A 25,119-nucleotide genomic window follows, 5' to 3' on the forward strand; every position below is an offset into this window, starting at 1 on the left:
TTCCTTCTGATTGAAAAGAGAAATTTTGAAAGGGGATATACTTGCATTCTCAAAATATATACTGTTTAATATCTAGAAGAGTTAAATGAGTAATTAAAAAAAAAAGTTGATGGTGTCAGACTGCCCATTACTAACATGCCTTGGGACTTGTTAGTTCATGTGTGAAGCGGTACACATCTCATGGTGAGAGCAGTGAACACTCAGCCTGTTAGTGAGCAGCATACAGACCCTAGAAAGCTAATCAGAACAAAGCTGAGAGAGACTAGAACATCTCCCAGCATGAATGAAGCTAACTTTTCAACTCTAAGGAACTTACAGAAACAACAAATTGAAAGTCAGTCCTTTAAGTTAGTCTAGTCTACCATGCACTAAAAACAAAAACAAACAAAAAAACAAAACAAAAATACTCAAAAAACAAAACTGCAAGTATTTTGCATTCTTTTGTGGTAACTTGTGTTTTACCTTTTGAGGAATGGTATCATCGGGTGTCTCAGGCTGTTTACTTGGGATCTCAGACTGAAAACAGGTATTAAGTATAGACACATCAGAAAAAAACAACATAAAGAACAACACAAAAATAAAATAATCTTGAGGACTATATGAAATATGGAAGATGCACTCACTCAAAATTCATATGATATCCTAAGCTGCTTGTCATCACTTAGCATCATGTGATGTGACTATTCTCTCTATTATCAAAAGTAGTTTTAAAGTAAAACTTCAATACAGTAAAATTCTCAACGCTACTGAACAGGACAAATTTACAGATCACACAGGCTGTCATGGATGACTTACAGGCAACTCTATGTAGGCATCAAAGGGGAAAAACAGAAAACTGGAAAATAGAACTTAATGCTAGCTATTATCTTCCACCTACCTTTTACTGTGTTTATCCCTAGGTCTGTGTTGTAACAGAAGCAACTGATTTAAACTATTAACCTACAATACTCCCAACCACAGAAATCACTAAGTGCTCGTTAGCAAAAAAAACCCCTCTAACCGTAAAAGCCCAAGGACCTAATTCCTTCGCTACCTTCTCGGCTATGACCCCAGAAAGGCTGAAAGAAGGGAGGCTGCATCATCAGCCTGCAAACAAAAATTTTTTGTAAAAAGTACTTTTTAAAGAATTAGGTAGTAGCTTTATAATTTATTCTCAGAATAAAATTCCAATTAACAAGAAGGCAATTTCTGTTGAGCTGGAGTCTGTGGATTATGCATGTAAACAGAGATAATGACAGACAGACAATAACACATCCAAGAACTATTCCAATTTTTCTTCCTTTTCATGGGTTATATCTGGAGATGACTTCTAGTACCTTTCCCTAGAGTAAATATGAGCAGGCAAAATGCTTTCTCAAATGTTTGCTTCCCTTGGCAAAACAAACACTGGACTGCTGGGCATACTTTCAAATACTTCGTATCGTTTTAGTAAACCTTGCTCCTTAAAAACAAACTTTTAAAAGCATACCTTATATTGAAGGATAATCTTTAAAATACATAAACACGTTCTTGGTCTTGGTAAAGATTTGGGTTACATTAGTATATACTACACATTTGTTAAAACTCACTGAATGGCACATTTAAGATTTATATATTTCAGTGTATGTAAAATTTACATCAATAAAAGGGAATTATAAACAAATACTGGACTACAAATATTGAACTACTACATGTGGAAGTGTCCAGGGGTGAAGGGTACTGATTCTGCAATTCACTTTGAAGTTAATTTAAAAAAAAAAAAAGATAGATCACAGGATAGATCTATAATAAACCGATATAGCAAAGTGGACCAATGACTATTGTCAAACTCAACTCTGATGTCCACTCTATGTCCCCAGCCAGAATGGGGGAAGGGTCTGATGTGTACGCACTTGTATTTTCCCTGCAGCTTACAGCACAGTGCAGGTTTAATATCTATTTGCTCCTTGAGCCACTGGCTGACTGAGGTTCTCATTTTACTAAAAGACACAGTGTTCAATAACAAAGATGTATGTTATAACAATAATTTTGGTATTATCATAGCTCTCATCTTTAACAATTTTATAACTAAGCTATTATCATAATTATGCTTATACAGAAATCTAAATCTTTCAGTCATAATTTCTCAAAAATAATTTTATAGTCCCTTTACTTCCAATTTTTCTGCATTTCTGGCAATGGAATTTCCTGAACGATCTGCTTAGTTTCTAGTCCTGTGACACCTACATATATTTTTATTCAGTGGATAAACTTTCTAAGCTTTTAGGTCTGTGATAAATGAAACATTAAAATATGTTCTACATTCTATAAACAGACATATAATTTGAAAATAAAAAAAGTTCAAAACTTATAATAGGAAGTTATTTTTAATACAGTAACATTACTCAGCTTAAAGAAATAAAACTTCAATGCCCAAAGAAATAATTACTTGATTAATTTCTAACACATCAAAGTTTTAAAAACAAGAACCTAACTTTTAAATCATTGCTGTACTCATTCAGTGCAAGCAACAGACTAAAAATTTAAAGGTCACGTAAAACAATAATTGTTCTTAATAAATAATGCAAAGATCAAATCATTTGCCTTTGCTCCAGGTAAAGCCTGTTTTACCTGTCAAGATGCTTCAAAAGCAATTTTTAGGTTGCACCTGTTATACCTGATATACCTGTTACATGGTAAAAAGTACAGCCTATATTCTATAAACATGTGTGCAAAGAGGGCAATGCATTTATGGGAGCTGAAAGGTACGACGTGACTGATCTCCAACTCGGGGAGGCAATATTTAATACAGTTCAGAGCAGAGGAAGATTTACCACGAAGTTAATGAAGCTTACACTTTGACAGCCTTCACTTTCCATAGGCTCCTTTCAAAACCCTGGGTGAGGGGGCCCTAGTAATTTGTATTCATAATTTCATACTCTTCTTCGTATACAGCCCTCCCCAGTTACATAAACTTCATCCCCTCAAAATTTGGCTCTAGCCCTTTTTAGCGGAAAAATGATTAGAAAAATTCTCTAAGAATGCTGGATGGGGAGCAAAGGATACACTCTAACTTACGAAGACAGCTGGCAAGCCCATTCACTCAACACTTACTAAGTTCTAGACACTCTTCAGCATTAGAGACAAAACCAAGTATATGGTTCCTGTCTGGAAGAAATTCACTGTCTATGGATACTGTCTTGAACACCACCAAAGGGCAGAATCTTTTCTTCTTCAAGAGCAACTCAGCTTCTGAGGAGCCGTCAACTTACACTCATCATATCTCACTCTGTAACTTAGTAGCTGTGATCCAGAAGGGGTTCCTTAACTTCTAGATTTGTTTCTCATCTGTAAAACTGGGATAATAACATAACATACTTCAGAGGGCTGTCATGAGACATAAGTGAAACTGCAAGCAAACCGCTCTGCAGAGTATCAAGCTCACTGTGTTTTGTAAGTATCTGCTCTTCTTTTTTTTTGACTTCACAATAGAAATTAGCGGGATAGCAGTTGCTTCTACTTTTTGGAATTTTCCTTGCTATCAACATTGCCAGATTGCATATTCCATAAAATAAAAGTAGACATTTAATGGCGTTTCAGATATACAAAAAATTCTGAAGTGGCAATACCGAAATCATTATTCATTCAGAAAATTTCATCACAGCAGATTAACCTTGACTGGTGCGTGAATTAAGCAACATGAATTCCACAGTCTGTAATCGTCTCCCCTTCCCACCTGCTTTTTCCCTTTTTGTAGACGTATTTCCAACATTTCTTTACTGCATTGTATTTCCCAAAATGTAACCCATCTGGTTAAAAAAAAAGTTCCATATGGTACATACTTATTTCTGAGACTGTTTAGATTTCACAGGCTGGTGAACTCCTTTGCTTAGGTAAAATGCTAATGATGTTAACGTTGTGTGAACTCTGAATAGGTTATTTTGTTTTTATCTGACACAGAACTTTAAATATACTTTTGTAAAACAAATGACATTGTTATAAAGAAGGAAAGGAGTAGACAAGATTAAAAAAATACCGTGGTTATATAACTCAAAAAGCATATGCCTCAGCTGAATAAAAATAGTGAACGGGCACATGTTTACAAGAACATATTCATCCATGTTAGTATTCTTGAATAGAGTCCACTTGACTGAGTGTTGACTCAATAAGAAATATCAAACTGCTACAGGCTTAAGTTCTTAATCAATTATTTCATTTGGGGATAATAGATGAAAAATTAGAGATTGTACTGCTGGTTTGCTCTGACAAAAGTAGGTGCTAAAAAAAGGCTGCAAAAATATGGGTGAATTTTTTTTTTTACATAGTGCCATAGTATTCAAAATTATAATTACAACTTTACCAAGTATGGCGCTGACAGAATGGAATAGCTCTGAGAAAAGTAAACTTTAAGGCGCTATCTTAAAAAATCTTAAATAACTATATATTAGCGGGTCTAAGACCTATATTCTAAGTAGTATCAGGACAGCTGTGGAGTCAATTAGTACAAGATAAATGGAGCCAGGGTTTTGGCAGAGAAAAAAAACACGCATGGAACAATGCAGGTTGCCTCCTGTTACATGATCTGAACTGCTTGTTAGAAGACCCAAGTTCTAAGTCTCCTTTATAATTCTTCGTTTCTTCAGTTGTTGAGAGAATCATATTAAAGTCAAGAATATGAAAGTACTTAAGCCATGAATGGTTTTCCTTATAAATTTGTAGTGACTTTATTGGGCAAGACTATATTTTCCCAAATGTAAAAACATGATTCCTGGATCACTATCAGCTTAGACAAAATTTTCCTGGTCATGTGCAAAAATCTGAATGAAGGCTTTGGGAGGGGTAACTTGTCTGAAGGAAAAAAAATTTAAGGGTAAATGCTGTTTGTTTTAAACCCGTGGAACTAGTGACGAAGCTTCTCAACATCAGTGGAAGGTCTACACACTCAGGCTGCTGTCACTCTAGCTGCACTGTGTATTTCTTCAGAGAACACTGCTTAGTGGCAATGTTTATTTGCTTAACACTCGCTTAAGTAGTGCTTATTTTGTACCAGACCCTATTCTAAGTACATCACTAATTTAAATTAACTTAATCTTCCTAATAGCTTCTGAAACAGATTTGCTATTTTCTCCATTTTAGGCATAAAGAAACCGGAACCTAAAGAGGTCAAAGTGGCCGGTGCCAGGTCGCCTGGCGTTAAAGGGGCGGAGGCGGGGCTCAGACCCGGCAGTCTGCTCCGGGTTCCATGATCGGAGCCACTTCGCTATGGGGTCCCCCTGCTGCATCTCCTCATTCCTCCGTCAGCGCCCTGGCATTATCCACTTAACATAGTTTATCGAATTTTCTCAATTAGGTATTTTACGTAATTGACCTAAGAAGGGAAAATGCTTACAAAGGAGAAGGGAAACGCGAAAGCACCACGACAAACGCGGAGTTCTGCGCACTCACCGCCACGTTCGTCTCTTGCTCCGTTTCCGGCACATAAGGGTAATGGTTATAAAACATATCGTTTCGCACCATTTTTTTCCTCATCCTGCAGGGCCCTTCTGTCATCTCCAACATCCACTTGTCTAGGTGGGACCCGATGGGGGGGCCCCACAGCCCGCGCTCCCGCAGCAGCTCGTACTCGATCTGGCACCACTCCTCCGTCACGTACTTCAGGGCGTTCTGCTGACGCTGGCGGGGGTCCCGGGGGGTTTGCGAGCAGAAGCACGAGCAGCAATTAGACGTTTACAAATAACTTAAAACCCGGTTAATAGTTGGAAACAAAAACCAATCCATATCATTTCAGTCAATATTAAGAAAGTAAAATTACATTTATTTATGGTTAAAGTAAGCTACCGATTTTGTGAGAAGGCGGGGTTTTAGCGACAGCCCACAGTGACATGGAAGTTAAGCACAGGGGAGAGTGAGCAGCACACTTGACTGGAGTGTTGGTGTAACACTGAAATAGTCAGTCCAGTGTGAGTTAATAAACACGGTATTTCAGGACGCATCCCCTCTCCCCACAAATTGTAAAATAGCTACTTGAACATGAATAAAAGGAAGTCTAGAAAGCCAGGTCAAGAATATTGCTAACATACGCGATTCCTGGTAATCTTTGTAACATTTTCAATAATTTAAGGCAAAGACTATAAATATGCAGCACTGACAGGGAACTTATCATTCACATAAAAATAAAAGAAAAACCATTTTTAATTGGCCACTGGGATAGATCCAAACCAAATTTCCATAAATGGAAATTTATGACTTGGAATAACTTCTTGCTATCTGTCAAATGCCAAAATGTATTAACATTTCAACTGTAGATGCTTATAACTAACTTTATCAAATGATTCATGGAATATAAGTATACAATTTAAGTCTAAGAATAAAGATCTCTTTACACAACTAACACTAATGATTACTGAAGGAGTAACCCTGATATTACCTGATACCAAAGTAGTACTTATGTGTTCCTGGTGGGAGGAAATCCTGTTACACTAAGTATTTAGTATTATGCTCATAAAATATTAGCAGCTTATCATTCAGAACTCTTTAACAGATTTAACTCAGCTGCTTTGGAAATAAAATATTTAGGATAAGTTGCTGAGTAATTATGAATTTACCAAGAGGATTTCACTGAATTTATTTCTTATAGACAAAATCACCAAGTACTTGTAATAAAAAATAACTTTATCTTTTAATTTTTTTTAATTTTAAGAGACTTCTCAGAGACTTCCATACATATTTTCACTCTCCTTGTTAAGCCCCAAAGAGAGAGATCTTTCTGATATTTTAATTTTTATTAGGAATAAACACATACAATATGTTGGTAGTGAATGTCATTAGGATTCAGCCGTGCTGATCGCCAGTCTGTCATTTTTTAATGCAGTTTGCCTATGGGGAGGTCCAATCCTTCTGTCTTAAAACCAATAGCCAAAGTAGCTGCTGGCACGGATAACTAAAAACATTATCTGATGATAAATGCAGTTCAGCAACTTACCCTTAAAAGCGGTAGGAAGATATCAGGGGAAACAGGGGAGTCTTTTCTCACCCGGGGAATTAAAAAAAAAAAAACCAACAAAAAACCTATTATGGTTATGATTCTTACCTCCTGATATTCCTTATATTGTGTATCTACTAAGTCACGAACAACAGCGATGTGTGTAAACATCCACTGAGAAATCTCCTAACAATGGGTGGAAAAAGAATCTTAATATGTCATGGATTTCCTGGAAAAAATGTTAACTAGCCTTAAAATAATGCCCAACAATTAATTAAAATTCTATCAAAATCACCACAACAATCCAAAAACCCCACAAAAAACTCTGAAAGACTAATGATAAAAAGAATCTAACGGAGGCTTACTTGATGGACACACACCCATGTACCCCAGCGCCCCTTCCCCTTTTAAGGGCTCACTGCCCCCACCTGTGGCAGTGCTGTCAGCACCTGGGATCACCATAGTGGGAGAGAGCTGTGGGGCAGCCCACACACGACCGTGGCATGATTTGGGGGGAAGCTGGCTCAGCCATGTCAGTTCAGTTCAGGTCAACTGCGACATTTTGGCACCAAAGCCCCACTTGGGTCAGCTGGGTCTGTGGCAAGACCTGCACTGTAACCTGACATGTCCCTGTGATCAGTCTTGCTTCCTTCCTCTTCCTTCCACAAATAGCCCTAATAAACACTCTGCACACGGAACTCCCTCTCTGTGTGCTTCCTGGAGAACCCAACCTGACACATGGAATGACTCACACACATGGTTTCTCCCAGACCCTCTCACAGCTGCCACTAAGATTCTTGGATGGCAAAGATGATAAGGAAGAAATTAATGCTGGAGGTAGATTAGTTTTTAAAAAGCAATCACAGGCATATACAGCGAGATTACTTTTTAAAAAGCCATTTTATTTTGCTATTGCTTTAAAATTTATGAACCAATTTTATTATTAAAAAAAATTGGGAGGGGTAAGTAATTAGGTATTTATTTATTTATTTATTTATTTACTTATTTATTTATTTATTTATTATGGAGCTAATGGGGGTTGAACCCAGGACCTTGTGCATGGTGAGTGTGTACTCTACCATTGACCCTCCTTACTTTAAAATTTATATAACTACTGACAAAATTATTGAAAATTAATAAAAGTTAGGAAAAAATTATCCATAGTCTGATCATGTATCAATATTTGAATCTCATCTTATGTCCAGTTACAAGATGGATGTAAATACACAACATTCATAATGCAATTTGACCATAATAAAATGGGAGAAGTTCCTATAACCTGAGTTATTTCTCTCTTCTAAAGCAAAAATGCAGAAAAGTTTCATTTTACATCATAGGTTTGTATGTGTTAAGTGTATTACACAAAATCGTACAACTAAACCTTGAAATTTCTAGTAATATCATTAATGAAACTAAACAACGTACCTGGGTGGAAAGGCTGTGTTTATTAAGACCACTTTCCTTTCGATTCCTTCTCGATCCTGTTAACTTGGAAAGACCAAAGCCACTGCTGACACGGGACAATTTAGATTGTGTGGTGGGCACTAAAGCTTCTCCTCGAATTATGCATTTCTTTTCATGGGCTACAAAATTAAATTCAGATGATTTTACATTTTCTCCATGCATTTGTTAGTCTTACTTGTAATACTTTTGCATAATGGTTACAAACCAAAGTTCTGGAGTTATCAAAAGCAGCTTATGTTACAGATGCAGACGCTGTCTTAGACATGACATTTACTTATTGGTGATCTTGTAAAAGGATAGCTGCCTGACAATTATTGTACTAATTGAACTTAGATTTGGTTGAAACCTCACAGCTCTGTAATAATATGCAAATTTATTTTAAATGTCATCAGTGTCTGTGTTAACAATTCACAATCCCCTACCTAAAAGCTTTGGCACTGTGCATACTTTGAACTTTAGAATGTTTTGAATTTTAAAAGGTGATATGGTACATATACTGTATATTATATAATACCACCAGAGGGTCAAGCGTAACAAACCGTAATTAGTAATATAGTAAATATTTTTGCAGCAAACTGTGAATATTTATACTTAGTATGATAAACAAAGATAGGTTAGGTTTTGCTACCAAGTGAGTTTTGGCACCAAATTAATAAAAATACCTTGGGTTTTTAGGGTATTTTGAATTTCATGAACTTGGATAAGGGATATGAACTTGTAGCCAAGATGGTGACCATATTAAGTTGTGAGCAATGTAGTATTTTCTAAGCTTGTAGATGCCTGATGTATAAAACATCTCAGATCTTTAAGAAATATAAGAAGAAAAGCCCAATCTCAGCATAATCATTCTAGAATGACTATACTGCAGTGATTTTTCATTTCTACTGCCATCATAATATCCTTTGGGGAAGTCTGACTTTTCATATATACAATTGCCATGTGTAAGTTTCCTAGTCACACGATCCCTGTAGACTTTCTTACCCAAATGGTTCTGCCAGCACTTCAAGCTAGCTTCTTCGATGAGCGGCCTTGCTACAGCTATGTCCACATGGCCTCGTTCGTTCACGGGTAGGGTGACTTTGAAAAGTTCCTCCAAGACTTGCTTTTTACTATGAATCAGTTCAGTCCAGACTCTGTTGACAGCTTTTATAAGCAGCTGACGCCCTAGGAAATAAAAAAGAGCAACTGATCAAGAAGGATATAAATGTAATTAGTATTTGTTTTCTTGTTTTACATCTAAGAATTTCAGTTTAGATGCACAGTACTTAATTGCCCAAAAAATGCTTCATATCATACCCAGCTCAGTAGAAAGGATTATTTAGATAAGCAAAAATGTGGTTGCCTTCCTGGAAAACTTAATAAAAAAATCTTTATATTCATGCAAAAAGATTGCATTTTTATTTATAAAACTGGAAGTTACATACACATTTCATCGTCTAGCCATTCTATATAAGACCTTATCCCCTATTTAAAAGTAAATTTTAGATCTAAATATTTAAGGTATTTTCACAATTAAGTTAGTTGTTCTTGAATATTTTGCAAAAGGAGGGAAAAAATTAACAAATATTTTTCGAGTTTTTACTATTCAATTTCATCCTGCTTTGGACTCCTTGCTAATTTGTCTGATTCCTGCCCTAGCCAGCCAATCTTTAGCAAACATCACAATCACCTGGGGGCTTATTAGAACAGATTGCCGGTCCTCACCCTCCTGCCCCGCTATCGAGTACTGAGTACTCAGTAGATCTGAGTGGGGCCAGAGAATCTGCTTTCTAAGAAGCTCCCCAATGATGCTGATGTTACTAGTCTGAGAGCCTCGCTTTGAGAACCAGTGTTCTAGACTGTCAGTTCCTTGGAGGGGTGAAAACAATCACTTTTAGCCCTCAGTGTCTAGGGTTCAAGAAATTTTAAGGAAAGAACAGAGAACAAATTCATGCTTAAATGAAAGAGTGAGTGCTGGACTCACAAAAGATACAATCATATGCAAAATCACCCACATTATATTGCTGGAGAGACACACACACTACCGTAATTATCTACTCTTTTCTATTGAACAACGTTGGGAATTAGAAATCAATCTACCCAAAGACTTCGATGCACGAAACTTAGAAAATCAGTGGGAAAACTAGATTAAAAAGAAAGAATAAAAGAGAGTAAAAACGGTCGTACTGACAGCCTGTCTCAAGCAATACCTGCCTCCAATGTGACTGGCCTAACACTACTAACAGGCAGCTCCCTCAACGATAAGGGCTAAGTTAGTATTGGCGTTGCTACTTGTGCAAACGTGAGTATCATTATGTTTCCCAGTGCTATAATGAAATATTGAGGGATGGCAGTATCAGTGGCTAGTGGTTTACCCATCCTGGCATAAGGAGATGCACAGCTAGCACGTTGCTGTATGTTGGTGGGCATACTGGCATACGCTCACGTGTGCCCTCTGGGGAGATCAGCTGTCAATGTTGGCAGTTTCTGAAGTCAGTTTTTTTGGTTATATCTTAAAAATCAAAAAATGAGTGGGGAGAAAAGGGAAAAAAAATTGGAGCAATTACCTTCACTAATATCTTGGCTGTAACCACCATGTGGCTCAATGTCAGAGGGGATCATAATGTGCCATGTAGTCATGCGGGCCTCTGCTTCCAGTCCAAATCCATCCACATTGCTGAAAAATTCCAGTCAGTTTAAACCATATGAAGGAAATGATTGTAGCTGAAAACTGTAATGACTAAGTACTACTCTGCAGTCACAAGTAAATGCTGGTTCTGTCACAAAGTTCCATAATTGGTAGACAGACATTTGGCAGATGCACAAAATAGAACTAATTTATCATGAAAATGCCATTTTTAAGGGGTGATCTCACAAATGCACTTGACTAAATGTAATTAAACTAAACTATAGCGTCAAGACGAGCATCTTAACTATTTAGATGCTTTTTTGACCACTAGTAAGTTTTACCTAAAAGTTACAAAAAGTTCATTTAAGAACATTCTCCTCACATGCCTGTACCTCCTCTCCCATCTCTTATCTCACCACTCTATGCTCCAGCAGCAGTGAAATTCTTGCTGTTTCCCAGATGTGTCATATTCTTTTTTCCCCTCTGAGCATAGGTAACTCTTTCTTCCCACATCACTCTTCCCCATTCTTTTTGGAGGATTAACCTCCTTCTCAACCAGGTTCAACGTGTAACTCAGCAGGTGTCTCTCCCAGGAGAGAGACACCTGTGATGTGTTCCCAAAGCACCTTGCTTCCGGCGGAGCACTGAGTACACCCGACTGGATTGCTTTGTTATCAGTCTTCCCTCCTAGTCTGCATGCTCCAAGACCTGCCCCAGGGGCTTTCTCACTCACATTTTATCCCAGTCCCTAATTCAATGCCTCACCCCCAACAGACACCAAAGAAATACCTGTCCAAGCAATCAATACAAAAATACTAGTTTTACCTATTCAACATATACCATTACATTTATTGATTGCATTCTTTTCTTTTTATCTGCCTTAACCTCCAACAATGTGTAACTAATTTACACAAACTCTTTTTAAAATTACATGTGACATATAACTAATGAAAAATTTAAAGATCTAGAAAATTAAAGGGGAAAAAACTCATTATTTCACTGCAAAAATGCAACAATTTTTTCATGAAGTTTTAAATAAAACTGAGATTAAAGAAAAAAGAAATGTTAAAAGCAAAAAAGTAGAACAAAGAGTTCTGGTGGAAAATATCAAAGACAAATTCAAGTTGGCAAACTGAACCTAAAAGAGTTACCTTCCAACATGCAGGTTAATGAGGCAGTGAGCCAGACAGCTAATGAATTCTTGGTCATGGTTCCCAGGGCCCAGAATCAAGTTCCTGTTCACAGTCAGGACCCGGAGTGAATCAAGGAGAGCTACTTGCTGCGGAACGGTTTTGTGCGCACGGGAGAATTGGTACAAGATGGTCCTATTGAGGCAGTGATAAACCGCATCCAGTGACAATCCCTGCGATCTTCTTTTTGACTAAAGATATGAGAGATACTTTATTTAGTAAAATGGACCAAAAAAAAATCTGCTTATCATTCATACACGAACATTTATTAGGTTTATTATGTACTAGACACCATGGTAAGTACTGGGATGCTATGTTAAAAAATACAAATCTCTTGCTTTTGTGAGGTTCAGAACCCAAGAAATACACAAATGTAATTCAATGCGATGAGTGCTGTGGATGAATGCATCTCTTGATGAGGAGAGCTGCTAGCACTCCTGTGGGGCAGAGACGCCTCTCTGAGAACACGAAGAAGTGCCCTCTGGGTAGGGTCACCCACCCACCCAGTTTTGTTAGGGTCATGGATCTCTACTCAAAATTACTAAGATAAATAAATAAATAAAAATTTAAAAATTACCTAAAATGTTCGTAAAAAACTACTTCTAACATTCTAGTTTTATCTCCTCACTTGAGAACTTCTCTTCGGCTTAAATAGAAATTTATTCTTAAAAAATTCCTGGGTGACACGCAGGAACCTCTGCACCATATGCTAACGACACACGACAACGGCTATTTCCTACTTTTACATTGCGTGTTGAATAAGATGAATCACTGGTGCCAAACGAGGCCAATATTCCTTAGTCAAGGGTACCACAGACATGCACTAAAATGACATCTTCAAAGGAATAAGGACTACTATGGACTTTGTAAAGATTCAATTACACGAAGAGAATGCTCTTAATATCAACCCTTCATCCTCTGTAAAGCTTTATACACTGATGCAACATACTATAAAACCTATCAAATCCTATTAGTGCAAAGTCTTTAAACCAAAAGGAAGCCATCCAGCTGTGTGGGCAGCAAAGAGCAATACCAGTGCGGAAGTCAGTCAGAGTCCACAGCTCGAGAGAATGAGGAAGCTTAACATGTTAAAAACACTGGCACCAGGCTATGGCTACAGAGGGGTGGGGTTACAGGCCTACATGTTTTATTCATTTTCAATTAGCTGCACTTTACATTAAATGTCAACATTCATTACCTTATTAATTAATTTATGTCCAAAAATTTTGACACCTTAGGCAAAGTTTTTCAACAGGAAAACATGTACTTCTACGGCTAATATGACAATGGATTACCTGTGCAATTAGTTGAATTATAAAATCGATAAGAAGTTTAGATTCTTTGTTGAACATGCCTTGCCAAAGCTTGTCCACCACACGTTGTGTGAAATAAAACACGTTGTTCACCAATATCTGGTAGCTCCCTCCACTGGTGATAGGCAGAGATGCATCTTCCCCTAAATTCCAGCAGGGAAAAAATGTCTAAGAAAACTGCTGTCCAGCAGCACAAGAGCAGATCCTCAAACAAATCAGGCTTAGGCAAAATGAGGACATCCACTGCACTTAGAAGTGGGACCGTCAGCTCTCACGTATGACTGTAAGCAAACGATGCTTACGGCCAGACGTCAGAGACATGTCGGAAGAAGTAATTTCTTCGGGATGAAAGTATTACAGATTGAGACTGAAGTCTCTTACTGCCATAAGACAGTCTGTAAAAAGCTAACTGTTCCTCAACTTAAACTGTCAGTGACAGATGATTTCCCTTTGAGAGAAAAATTAAGTCAGTTTATTAGCTGTAAATTGATTCTGTGTAAGTAATGAAAGTGTAAAGCAAACCATTAAACAAAACTCTGTTTCTGACTGTACCTCTAAGCACAAGGAAGTGATACAGGCAGAAGAGAGGTTCAGAAGATCTGTGAAAAATAAACCACAATCAGCGGTGGTGGTGCCTAGGGGGCCTGTTCACCCCTCCGTGAGTCTGGTTCTCTCCTGCCGGCTGCTCCAGTGCCTTCAGTGCGCTTGCTGTGTGCACGCTGCCTCCAGGCTGACCCTCCTGGCTCCTCCTCCGACCGAGAATGCCCCCTCCAAGCCCCTCCTCTCTGCAAGTTAGGAGCCCGCACTGATTGTGATGACGGTTCCCACCTAACTCTGAATCACTCCATGATGCAAAACTCTTCGTTTTGTGTCTTTATGTAGTAAGACCGATACTATAAGATTCTCAAGTGATAAAAACAAAGTTTGACTTGACACCATGATTTGAGAGTTGCATGTTAAGACAATACTAAAGATTTCTTGGCAAATTTACTTTGTTAAAAAAAAAAAAAAGATAATGTTATAGCATGAAGGTCCTATGATTAATACTATCACTAGGAACTCGAGTGGCAAATATTCTAAATCATTACTTTTCCTTCTCCTTTAAACTTTATCATTTTTATATATAAATGTTAGCTCCATTTTTACATATAAATGTTTACAGTTTTATTGTAACTAGATAGAGACACACAAAAAAAATGTTTTAATGTGCTTTGATTTTATGTTCTGGAAGCCACTCTGAAGAATAACACAGATACCTAGACCCAACAATTCCAATCATAGGTGTAGACTCAACAGATACGTATAAATATTACACACATGTGTGGCCCATATGAATAAGACATTTATAGCAGGTTTATTTCTACTTGTCTCCAACTAGAAACTACCAAATGTCCATCAATAGCAAAATGGATAAATTTATATATTTATACAATAGGACACTACATAGTGATGAAAATAAATGGACGTCTGCTACATGCAACAACATGGAAAAATCTCACAAATATAATGTTGAGTGTGAAATGCTAGACTAAAGATATTGCATGATTCTGTGTATATAAGGCTCAAAAGCAGGCAAAATGAATCTGCTATTTTCGCAGCTGAGACAGTGACTTGGTGAGCAGTAACTGGGTCAGGGCAGGAGGGCACTTCCAAATGTGCTGGTAACGCATTTCCATCTGAGTGGTCTTACACAGGCATGCTGTCTGGCTGGCAATTCATGGAGTGCTGCATTTATCATTTGTTTCTTTGTAAGTATATTACAGTAAGTTAATTTTAAAAAGTATTGATTATTAATAAATACAACCTGCTTACATATTATAGTTTTAAAAACTTTTTTTCCTCTTTCCTTGTCCTCTTCCTGCCACTTCTTAGTGTACAAATGTGGACAAGCAGCTTAAGTGCTTCTTGCTGATGATTCTTTATCTCAGGTTCAAAGGGAAGAGCTGGGCGGGCACATTTCTCATCATAGAAAATATCAGTAAGAGGGGAAATGCACAAAAAAGTAGTAAAGAGATAAAGTTCAAAAGAAGGTATACTTGGGGTTTGGGCAGAGCAGAGTGATTATAGGTCCTTTCACAAAGTGAAAATAAAACAGAGTGTTACCCAGTAAGACATCAGCTGCAAGCAAATGGTCCATCACACTATCCAAAATGTAAGTCTGAAATTCCTTCTGCTGAGTTCTTGTAGATCTTTCAGGGGAAGCCTAGTCAATAAAATTCAGAATTAGAAACAGAACCAACCAAACAAAGGCTCAACTACAGTTACATTACCATAGTTACATAATTATATAAAACAAACCTGCTGGTAAGTAATAAAATATGTCACGAGAGACAGAATGTATACTTATATGCTCTTATTTCTCTGACCACAGATTAAAAAACAATTGAAGTGGCAGAGGAGGGTACAGCTCAGTGGTAGAGCACGTGCTTAGTACGCAATGGTTCAACCCCCAGTACCTTCATTTAATAAACAAACAAACAAAGAAACCTAATTCTCCCCCCCAAGAATAAAAGCTTAAAGAAATAATTTTTTTTAATGGAAGCAAAGGTGAAACACCTTGTTTCGAATCCATTCCTCTAAAAATAGTATTCTAAATACTTAAAGTATTTAATAAATATTCGGTATCTATGATTATACTTCACTTCCAAAAGAGATCTGGCAGTTTCTAATAAGATACAGGTAAAATAATTAACCATAAAGCCATTTAAACAAACTCTAAAACTCAGGAATCTAGTAACCAAGACGGTGAAGTCAATGGGGAGGGGAGTATTTATATCAAAAAGTTAATTAAGCACAAAATTTAGCTTTGAGCATCCTAGGGTCAAGAAGGAGCGAAAAAAAGATAGTATGATTTACAAAGCTTTTTATTATCTATAAAAGGGAGCACACTAGATAGTCAGCAATGTTTTCCTAAAACTGTTCTGAGAAGAATGTTCCCTGTGGGTTTTTATAAAGTGGACGACAAACCACTCTATAGGTAGACCTTTGATGATGGTTTTATACAGTACAAAGATGATTTTTCAAATTATCTTGAATAAAAGCTCAGGGCACAAAGATAAACTACAGCTCAGGGTGGCTTTCACTCTGACATGAATGGGGAGGTCTTTGAGAAGATGGCTGGGGTAGAAAGCAGTGAACTGCTCAACTACAGAAAAATGCCTATGGCGTCAGACAAGCACACGCTCCAAGGCAGCCTCCTTAGTTTCATTATCCTTCCCTCCTTCTGCAGATACAAATACTTTTTGATCTGCTCTCATATACTTCCCTTCCGCTGCCACAATGGTATTCCTGTGCAGCAAGCTCATTTGGCCCGCCCCACATGTCTGCTGATGACAGCGAGGACACTGGTGAAGGGGAGCTGCGAGAGGCCCTGGATGCCCCTGTATGAGCCAACACCGGCCACGTAACTTTCTGAGCAAGTCTTATGTGCCAGGCTCTGTGTTATGAATCTTAAGCATATTATCTTATCTAATTCTCCTAACAGTCCTCAGAGATAGGTTCTATTTTTACAGCATTTTAGAGATAGACAAACTGATGGGGTGAAGGGAACTGAGCTTGGCTGAGGTCACAGCCATAAACAACACACGTTTAATCTCTCAAAAGAGTTTTGCTGGGAGATTTACATATATTTAACTCTCATAACAATCATGCAGGGGTGACAGTATATAGTCTCATTCTCCAGAGAATGAACTTAGCTCAGTGAGATGAAAATGTTTATATAATGAACAGCAGGGCCAGATTCGAACCAGGTCCTTCTCACTCCAAAACCCATGATTTTTCTATGACACTCCATGGTCTTCCTTGTATTTGGCCTCAGAGTCCCACTCAAACCAGTTTATCTGAATGGGAATCTTCTACTTCTATAGATTGCTAATGAAGATAATTTCACACACTCTTTTCTATATATAATCACGTAAATACATACTCTTACGATGAAATCCCAGCAACCGTAAAACTGAAAATAACCTGGCGTGAGCATATCAGACTGAAAGTCAGTTGGTTCAAACCCCTTTCCCTGCAGTAGTAAATGGTACATATATAGGGTAATTCTTTTCTTGAATTTCTTCAAGAAAATTTCTTCACTCGCAATCCTATGCTTGTAATTTATTTTTTTACATTATAGGAATACATGGAGAGCAACAGTATTTCCACTAAATTTTTTCTGTGTGTGTATTGGATCTGAAATTTCCCTAAGCATTTATTTCTAGAAGTAAATTTAAATCTCTGTTATTAGATGGTATCATATTTTCCTGTCTGGGAATTGCCCAGGGGTGTAGTTATAGTCAAATGATTAAAAAGTACTTTAAGAACACACCATGGCACTGTGCTAATTTTGTGAGAGATGAAAGGACACAGGAAAGCTGGTCCCTAAGTTAAGAACTTAATCATCTATTTGAGGGGTTCAGTCTTGACGTTCTCTTGTTCTCTCTCCTACCACCTAGTCCCTCGTACGCAATTCCACTGTAAAGCAAATTAAGTGTCCACAACGAGCATGTTACCTCAAGGTTAACGCATGTCGTATCAAACCTTCCTTACTGAAAAATACAGAAAACCTAAATAAAAGACAACTGTATCGTTCACCCATAGCCAGTTAATTAGCTATTAAGATTCCTACAAGATGGAAAATGTCATTCCTGGGAACATGCATTTACGCCATTTCTTCTACACATGTGTACTTTATTTTTTGTTTCAGCTATGCTTTCTACACACATCCATTCTGAATTTTATTCTCTTATTTTCTGATAACCACTTTATTTTGTATAGAGTGCTTCAAATTCTTCCCTGATGTGCTGGGATACGAGCCATCTCTCTTCTTACCTGTAACATGTCCAAAGGGGACAAGCTCTCACTGGCACATGCTTTTAAATTCTACCACAGGGATTACAGATGAAAAAGACTATTTTTTCTGCCAGTTTTAAACACTGTGGTCCTGTTTAATTTAATTAAACAGGAAACTGCATAGCATGACTAGTAACTAAAATACATTAGTGATTTCTTTTAATTGACCAAACTGAGGTATTTTCATATGACCAAGACAAAACATCTGCTGCGGTTTTAAGGTTTCAAATGAAAAGTTAACTGTTTTAGCCACTAGAGGGAGCAGAGAAAGTGCAGGTTCAGCTGTCAACCGGCTGAGCAGCCCAGAGGAAGCTCCTCAGACAGATATGTAGTTGGTCTCCTGCACTGATTGAGTCTTTCATAAAACATTATTTTCACAACTCTGGCACGGGCCACTTGACCCTATTTATATGACTTGACCAGAAGAATGAACATATAGGAAGCTATTATACATTAGATTCCCTTCTGTGATCTTTTATTTTCTCAAGACCTTTCTAGGTGAACATGTGGTTTTCAGGGATGGCCAATTTCTGGAGTCAGCAGTGTGGCCACTTAGGGTTTGCTTTCTGACGCATCAGCTGACTCTCTTCTCTTATCAAGAGAGAATGAGCAAGAGCAATGGACTAAATGTTTTGGTCCCTTCAAAATTCCTAAGTTAAGCCCTAACCCTCAATGTGATGGTATTAAGGGATGGAACTCTCCCAGGGATCAAAAGGTTTAGATGAGGCCATGAGGGTAGAGCCCCGTGGGGGGATTCATGCCCTTAAAGAAGTGGAAGAAACACCAGAGCTCTTTCTCTGCCACATGAGAGCAGGGGCAGCCATCTGCAGGCCAGGAAGGGGGCCTGCCCTTACCAGGACCTGACCAAGCTGACATCAGACTTTAGTCTCCAGGGCCGTGGGAAGTAACTGCTATCAAAGCCACCCAGTCCATGGTAATCTGTCACAGTAGCCTGAGCTAAGACACCAAGCAACCTACAAGTTTGCTGCCTTGTAAAATTCAGTAACTGCATATTGAGCACCTACTATGTGCAACGCACCATGTCTCAAGCCGCACAGGATACTAACAGCAATAGTACCATAAGTGGTACATAAGAGGGGCTGGAGGAAGGAGTCATAAGCTGAGGGGACGATGCTGCTGTAAGTGATGAGGGAAGGAGTTGGCACACTATGGCCTGTGGGCCAAATCCAGCCTACACCTGTTTTATCAGAACTCGGCCACACTCACTCGTTTATGTAGTCTCTGTGGCCACTTGCTAGCTACAAGGGCAGAGTGGGGTAGCTGTGAGGGACTGTATGGCCACGAAGTTTAACATGTTTACTATCCGACCTTTCACAGAAGACTTTGTCAATTCCTGGTCTAGGGAAAGGGTAATAAAGGACTGCATTAAGGATATGCCAAGGGGAGTAGAAAGAAGAGAAACGAATCAATAGGGTATTTGGGATAAAAAAATTCCCACAGCCCATAATATATATGTTCTGCCTTTACAACCCAAAAGAATTAGAAATCTGAAAGATACCTGACATAAAACCTGCTTGGTCATTAATAGTCTCATTATAAAAACCATGCAAAAGAGATGTAACTGCATTTCTTTGTCTTTACCTCCAAGAGAAGGTCAATCAGTGGAGTCTGCTTGCTGGCAGGGGTAAGGCAGAGGTTGTCTATGATTAAGACCCGCATGAAGTCAAAAACGAACTTTTTAGCCGGGTGATTGGTCAGGTACGTCTTGACGCCCACATTGCAGTACTCTGACTGGCTTCTGTTCATCCCTGTGTCTGCTGCAAAAGCTTTGAATTCTTCGGCTGGAGATCCAACTTCATCATCGAGATCAGTCACCTAATAAAGTCAAGTGGAAATATATGCTAGTCCTATTCGATTTTACTTGATATTTTTACCTCCATGTTTCCTAAAAACCAAATTGTAGCAGCAACAGTACCTTCCTTCAATATTTACCTCCTGCTAAGCTATTCAACACAACAGGCACTTTACTTCGCTTTACCTGAGCCCTCCTTGCAGGGTGGTAATTGGGCGCCGCGCATCATGATTACTCAACATGTTGTGCTTACTTTCCTAATATTAAGCTACTGACTGGCCACTAATCATATAACTGCTTTGTGTTGAATTTTACCTCTGCTGTGGATAACTGCACTTGAAATAAATGAAGTAATAAAATGAGAATGACTAAATTTGCATATTTGAAACATACCTACTGAGAAGTCAAGCACCATAGAACTTCAGGTAAAGATCAGGCATAATGGTTATATCCAAGGGCTGATACATTTTTGCAGGTTGAAAAAAACCCAAATAAATAAATAAACAACAACAAAGCTAGTGCTAATTTTGAGCGAAGAGAAAAAGAAAGGACGAGAAGGTAGGTTACAAGATGCTGACAAGGAAAAAATATCGAGATATTACTAAAAGTCTGTTTTCACCAAAATTGTGGATTTTAAAATTATAACCAAGCTGCAGTGTTAAGGTCATGTGCTATTCTTGTCTTTCTCCTAAAAGTCCCCACAATTTTAGAAAAAGTATTTCACCTTTATACATGAAGAAAAATTAGCGTAAAGAAGGGACTTTATTCTAGGCTCTAGAATAAATGGTAGAGTGGAAGCATCATTAAATTCTGAAGTACTATGGCGGAAAAACTGTCTTTTGCATTTGTTTTAAAGGACAAAAGAAGTATACTATATATGATTATACTCTAATAACTTTCTATTCAGTTAGTGCAAAACATGAAAAATAACAATTGAACAAATACAAAAAGCTGAACAAAAGGGACAGGCACACATTTCATTTTTTATAAAGACATGCAATCCTGGAATTAATTTTTAAGGACTGAATCCAGGAGATGCTTAATTCCTGAGATGAATGAAGTGGAAATAAATTTGGTCTGACTAGAGTTCTGTAACCTAACTTCACATCCACATAGCTATCATCACATGTAACAAGAAAAGGATCAACAACTACTTGGAACAGGAAGTCACTAGCAGTAAATGAAAACAGGAAATGGAGTTCACTGCTATTTTAGGGGAACAAAGAAGGCAGACACCAGATAATGATGCAAGAGGCGAAGCTGAAAGTTATGAAACTGTAACTTGGTCAGAAGCTTAAAAGACTGGCCAAAAAACAGTGTGTTAACCATTGGAGAAGATTCATCCCAGGTCTGATCTCCGCCCCCTTCCTACCATCTCTGAGTATGGGCGAATGTTGAAGGGGAAGACTGTGGCTGCCAGTGCGCACAGGAAGTCAGGGCTCATCCACATGGAGGCCAGGTCTGGGACGTTGTGATACAAGTATCTGAAGAATTGCATCAAGGTCACAGGATATTCTCGGAGCCAAGATCCCTCTTCTTCTGACTGCCAAGGCTGTCACGGGGACAAGAGAGGAAATAACACGTTAGAGACTGACACTGCTGAAAGTTACTACTCTTCTGAAACTGGATATACTGATGGTCCAGAACTCTCTTATAAACCACACACAGGCCAGTAAATCGAGAAAAAAGCTAAAACAAAGTCAGTTCCCCTAGTGACTGACAGGAGTACTCACAGCTCAGTAACTGGAGTCAGTGGTTTTGATTATTCACCGTTATCAGCATGAGTATGGCTGTATGTGGCTGTATGTGACTGTATTACTGTCAGGGCTGCCCCATACTCCATTGTGCTGGAGAGTTAGGAGTAAGACAAAAATAGGGAAGTTGCTTCACCTTTCTGAGCCTCACATCGTCATATACAGAATGGTAAGAATAATGCTCTTAACCATTATGCAATTGTGATACTGTGATTTATAGTAAGAAATATATATTTAGTCTTTGTCCCACTCTAGGCACAGGGATTCTGAAACCTTTGGCGTTTCCTAAGTGATGAGTTGTAAATGTGTCTTTATGTTAATCATAACAAGCTCCTTTCAACCACACCTGAGTTTATGTTGATCAGGCGACTTCTGAAAGGTGTCTAAGGATTGAGGCTGGCCAGGGGAACTGAGCATGTTACTAGAAGGTTGGAATTCGACCTAACCTGCTCCCCTACAATCTCCAGGGAGAAAGGAAGGGCTGGAGGTTGAGTTCAATCACCAACAACCAACGATTTAATCAAATATGTCCATATAATGAAGCCGTCATAAAAATCAAAAGCAAGGGTTCAGAGAGCTTCTGGATTGGTGAATACCTGGAAGCACTGAGAGAGTGGCAGGACAGAGAGAGCACGGAAGCTCCGTGTCCCTTCCACACTGCCCTAGGCATCTCCTCCATCTGGCTGCTCAGGACTTACATCCTTTTATAATAAACTAGTATGTAGAATGTTTGCCTGAGTCACGGGAGCCCCCGAATTATAACTGGTGAGTCAGAAGCACAGGTAACAACCTACCCTGGACTTGTCAGTGGGGGGCAGGGGGCACTCTTCTGGACTGAGCTCTTAACCCTTGGGACCTGATGCTATGTCCAGGTAGACAGTGTCAGAAATGAACTGAATTGTGGAACACCTAGCTGGTGTGGCAAAGCCTCCCACATACTTGGTGACCAGAAGAATCAGAAGTAAAGTAGTACTGTAGTAGAATACTGAGTAAAGGAGACACACAGGAGTTATTTTTCCTTTAAAAGCATTACAACAATGATGATGATGATGACGATAAAAAAGTAACAAAAAAGAATATATTTAAACAATGCTTATCTCCTGATACTTGCCCAAAGAGTGGTTTTTTTTTAACTTAGATTTTTAGAATTGTTTATGAATAAAAACCAAAACCAGAATCCCAAAGCATTCTAAATTAATACATTTAATAGCAATGTTCTTTTCTTAGATGGCATAAGAATAGTTTCGACTAAAATCAGAATTGTCAGATACTTGTAATCCAAAGGGCTGAGTTAATAATCCCTCTTACAATGTGATCCTAAGTTGTGTAAACAAATAAAGTTATAATTCAGAGTAGTTTTGTAAAATAGACAGGAACATACATTTTGCCATTACTCTTTCAATTCTTCAAATCTAAGTGAGAAACAATTAGAACAGAAAACACATAAACAAATACAAAATAAAAGCTGCACTGGTAACATTTTAAATCTCTAAGTGAAAGTGATTTTAAAAGTTCAAATAACATTATTATCAAATGACATACACTACAATACGTATTCATTATACACATGTATACACTGAAATATATAGTTTATAGCACTAACGGTATCAGTTAACACTTAGGAAGCACTTACAGTATACCAGGCACTTTTGTTAAGTGCTTTGTGTATATACTAACTCCTAAATCCTCACAACAGTCCTAAGAGATAAATTCTATTATCATCAGCATTTTATATGGAGGAAACTGAGGCACATGGAGTTTAGTATATATGAAGTACCAGAGTTAGGATCTGAACCAGCTCCTGAGTCCAGGGTCTTAACAATGGTACAGTCCATCCTTACATTAAAGGGAGCAAAACAGAGAGGCTGACGTTTCAGGGACCATGTAGTAAATAGTTACATTACCAAAGGACTTTCCTATTAAAAAAAAAAAAGTCCCAGTGGGTACCAGTATCTCAGGAAACTCACTGAGTTCAGCATGCTGCGGAGCATTCCCAGCAGTAAAAAAGCAGCTTCTGTACACACATTATGGATAGAAGAGACCACAGTTCCACTGGAGGCAGGAACTCCAAAGATAAATGTCCAAATGGAATCTAAATCAAACTGCAGAGGTGAAAGTGAAAAGATTAGCCACTGGCCATTTTTTTTCAGTAGAGACCATCATAAATTCTAACAGTCTAAAATTTCTTTGAAATGAACTAGTTTTTTCCAAAGTGAGCAAAGCGCGAGAGACCTAGCACTCCTCTCTCCTATCTGTCTTTTAAAACTCATTTTTACATTTGTAAGAAAAAGCAAATATTGTGTATCATCCTATCTTAGGTATCTATGTTAAAAACATCATTTTCTACTTTTTTCTCTAAAGAAAGCAAACAAAAATAAAATACCTACTAATTAGCCAGGTGAAGTTAAAGAACTGATGATTTTAAGCAGGCTCTTTTCAAAAAGTATGTTGAACTTACTTTTTTTCCCCGCTCTCAGCAATGTTCTAATTCACTTTTAGACTACATACAGATTAAGATTTGACAAAGTAAAAATCATTTTGAGGAGATTTATTCATAGCAGTTTTATATAACACTTTATGACTATGGTGTCACACTTATTTTGAAAATTACATAACCAACTAAACTCTGCTAAGCATGAATCCATATCTTGATTTAATGTAAGTGTACAGATTCAGTATTTTTATTTAAAAGGTTTTGTCAATTACTAGAGTTGATGTGAATAGTATTTTAGCATTTTTAAGGAAGTATAATTGAGTTTAAAACTGAATTTCTACGTCTTTGCAGTGTCATAAACATAAGCTAAATATAGATACCCACAACTGCCTTAGATTAGAAATCAGTTAAACTTTACTGTTTTCCTAACGTGGACACTGTCTATCATTAAGAACTTAAAAACATTTTTCTAGTCAGAACATCCACCAAGAATCCTTCCATACCCACCCAATTAATTTATGGTATGCACACTACTTCCTTCATTTTTAATTCCACAGAAATTAAATTATATTCCTATAAAATCACACTACTTGAAAGAATTCCTTAGATCACTGTTAAAATATCATCCAAAGTCTTCACACGTACATAATCACATAGAGTAACTATAAAAGAGAGAAAGACCACATCGGGACAAAGGACTTCTTTTTAGAAAATTTTTCTATGGTGTTTTCAGATTTTCCTGTCCCACATCAAGTTCCAAATGT

At 37.8% G+C, this 25,119-nt stretch overlaps 1 protein-coding gene across 6 annotated transcripts in view; it reads right to left on the reverse strand.

Moving 5' to 3' along the window:
• WDFY3 (WD repeat and FYVE domain containing 3) overlaps positions 1–25,119 on the reverse strand; it is a 242,948-nt gene that overhangs the window by 45,682 nt on the left and 172,147 nt on the right. For 4 of the 6 annotated variants that reach the window (XM_064485992.1, XM_064485989.1, XM_064486001.1 and 1 more), the window contains 12 exons: positions 23,889–24,023; positions 21,540–21,719; positions 19,957–20,190; positions 15,619–15,718; positions 13,498–13,658; positions 12,164–12,393; positions 10,951–11,060; positions 9,386–9,568; positions 8,366–8,523; positions 7,049–7,126; positions 5,404–5,631; positions 463–516 (listed from right to left, as the gene is read on the reverse strand). In XM_064485992.1, coding sequence (XP_064342062.1) covers positions 463–516; positions 5,404–5,631; positions 7,049–7,126; positions 8,366–8,523; positions 9,386–9,568; positions 10,951–11,060; positions 12,164–12,393; positions 13,498–13,658; positions 15,619–15,718; positions 19,957–20,190; positions 21,540–21,719; positions 23,889–24,023 — 1,851 coding nt within the window. The remainder of the gene's footprint in view (positions 1–462; positions 517–5,403; positions 5,632–7,048; positions 7,127–8,365; positions 8,524–9,385; positions 9,569–10,950; positions 11,061–12,163; positions 12,394–13,497; positions 13,659–15,618; positions 15,719–19,956; positions 20,191–21,539; positions 21,720–23,888; positions 24,024–25,119) is intronic. The other 2 variants (XM_031433246.2, XM_064485996.1) reach the window with 1 other exon arrangement.

This window comes from Camelus dromedarius, chromosome 1 (assembly GCF_036321535.1).
Source record: "Camelus dromedarius isolate mCamDro1 chromosome 1, mCamDro1.pat, whole genome shotgun sequence".
NCBI lineage: Eukaryota > Metazoa > Chordata > Mammalia > Artiodactyla > Camelidae > Camelus > Camelus dromedarius.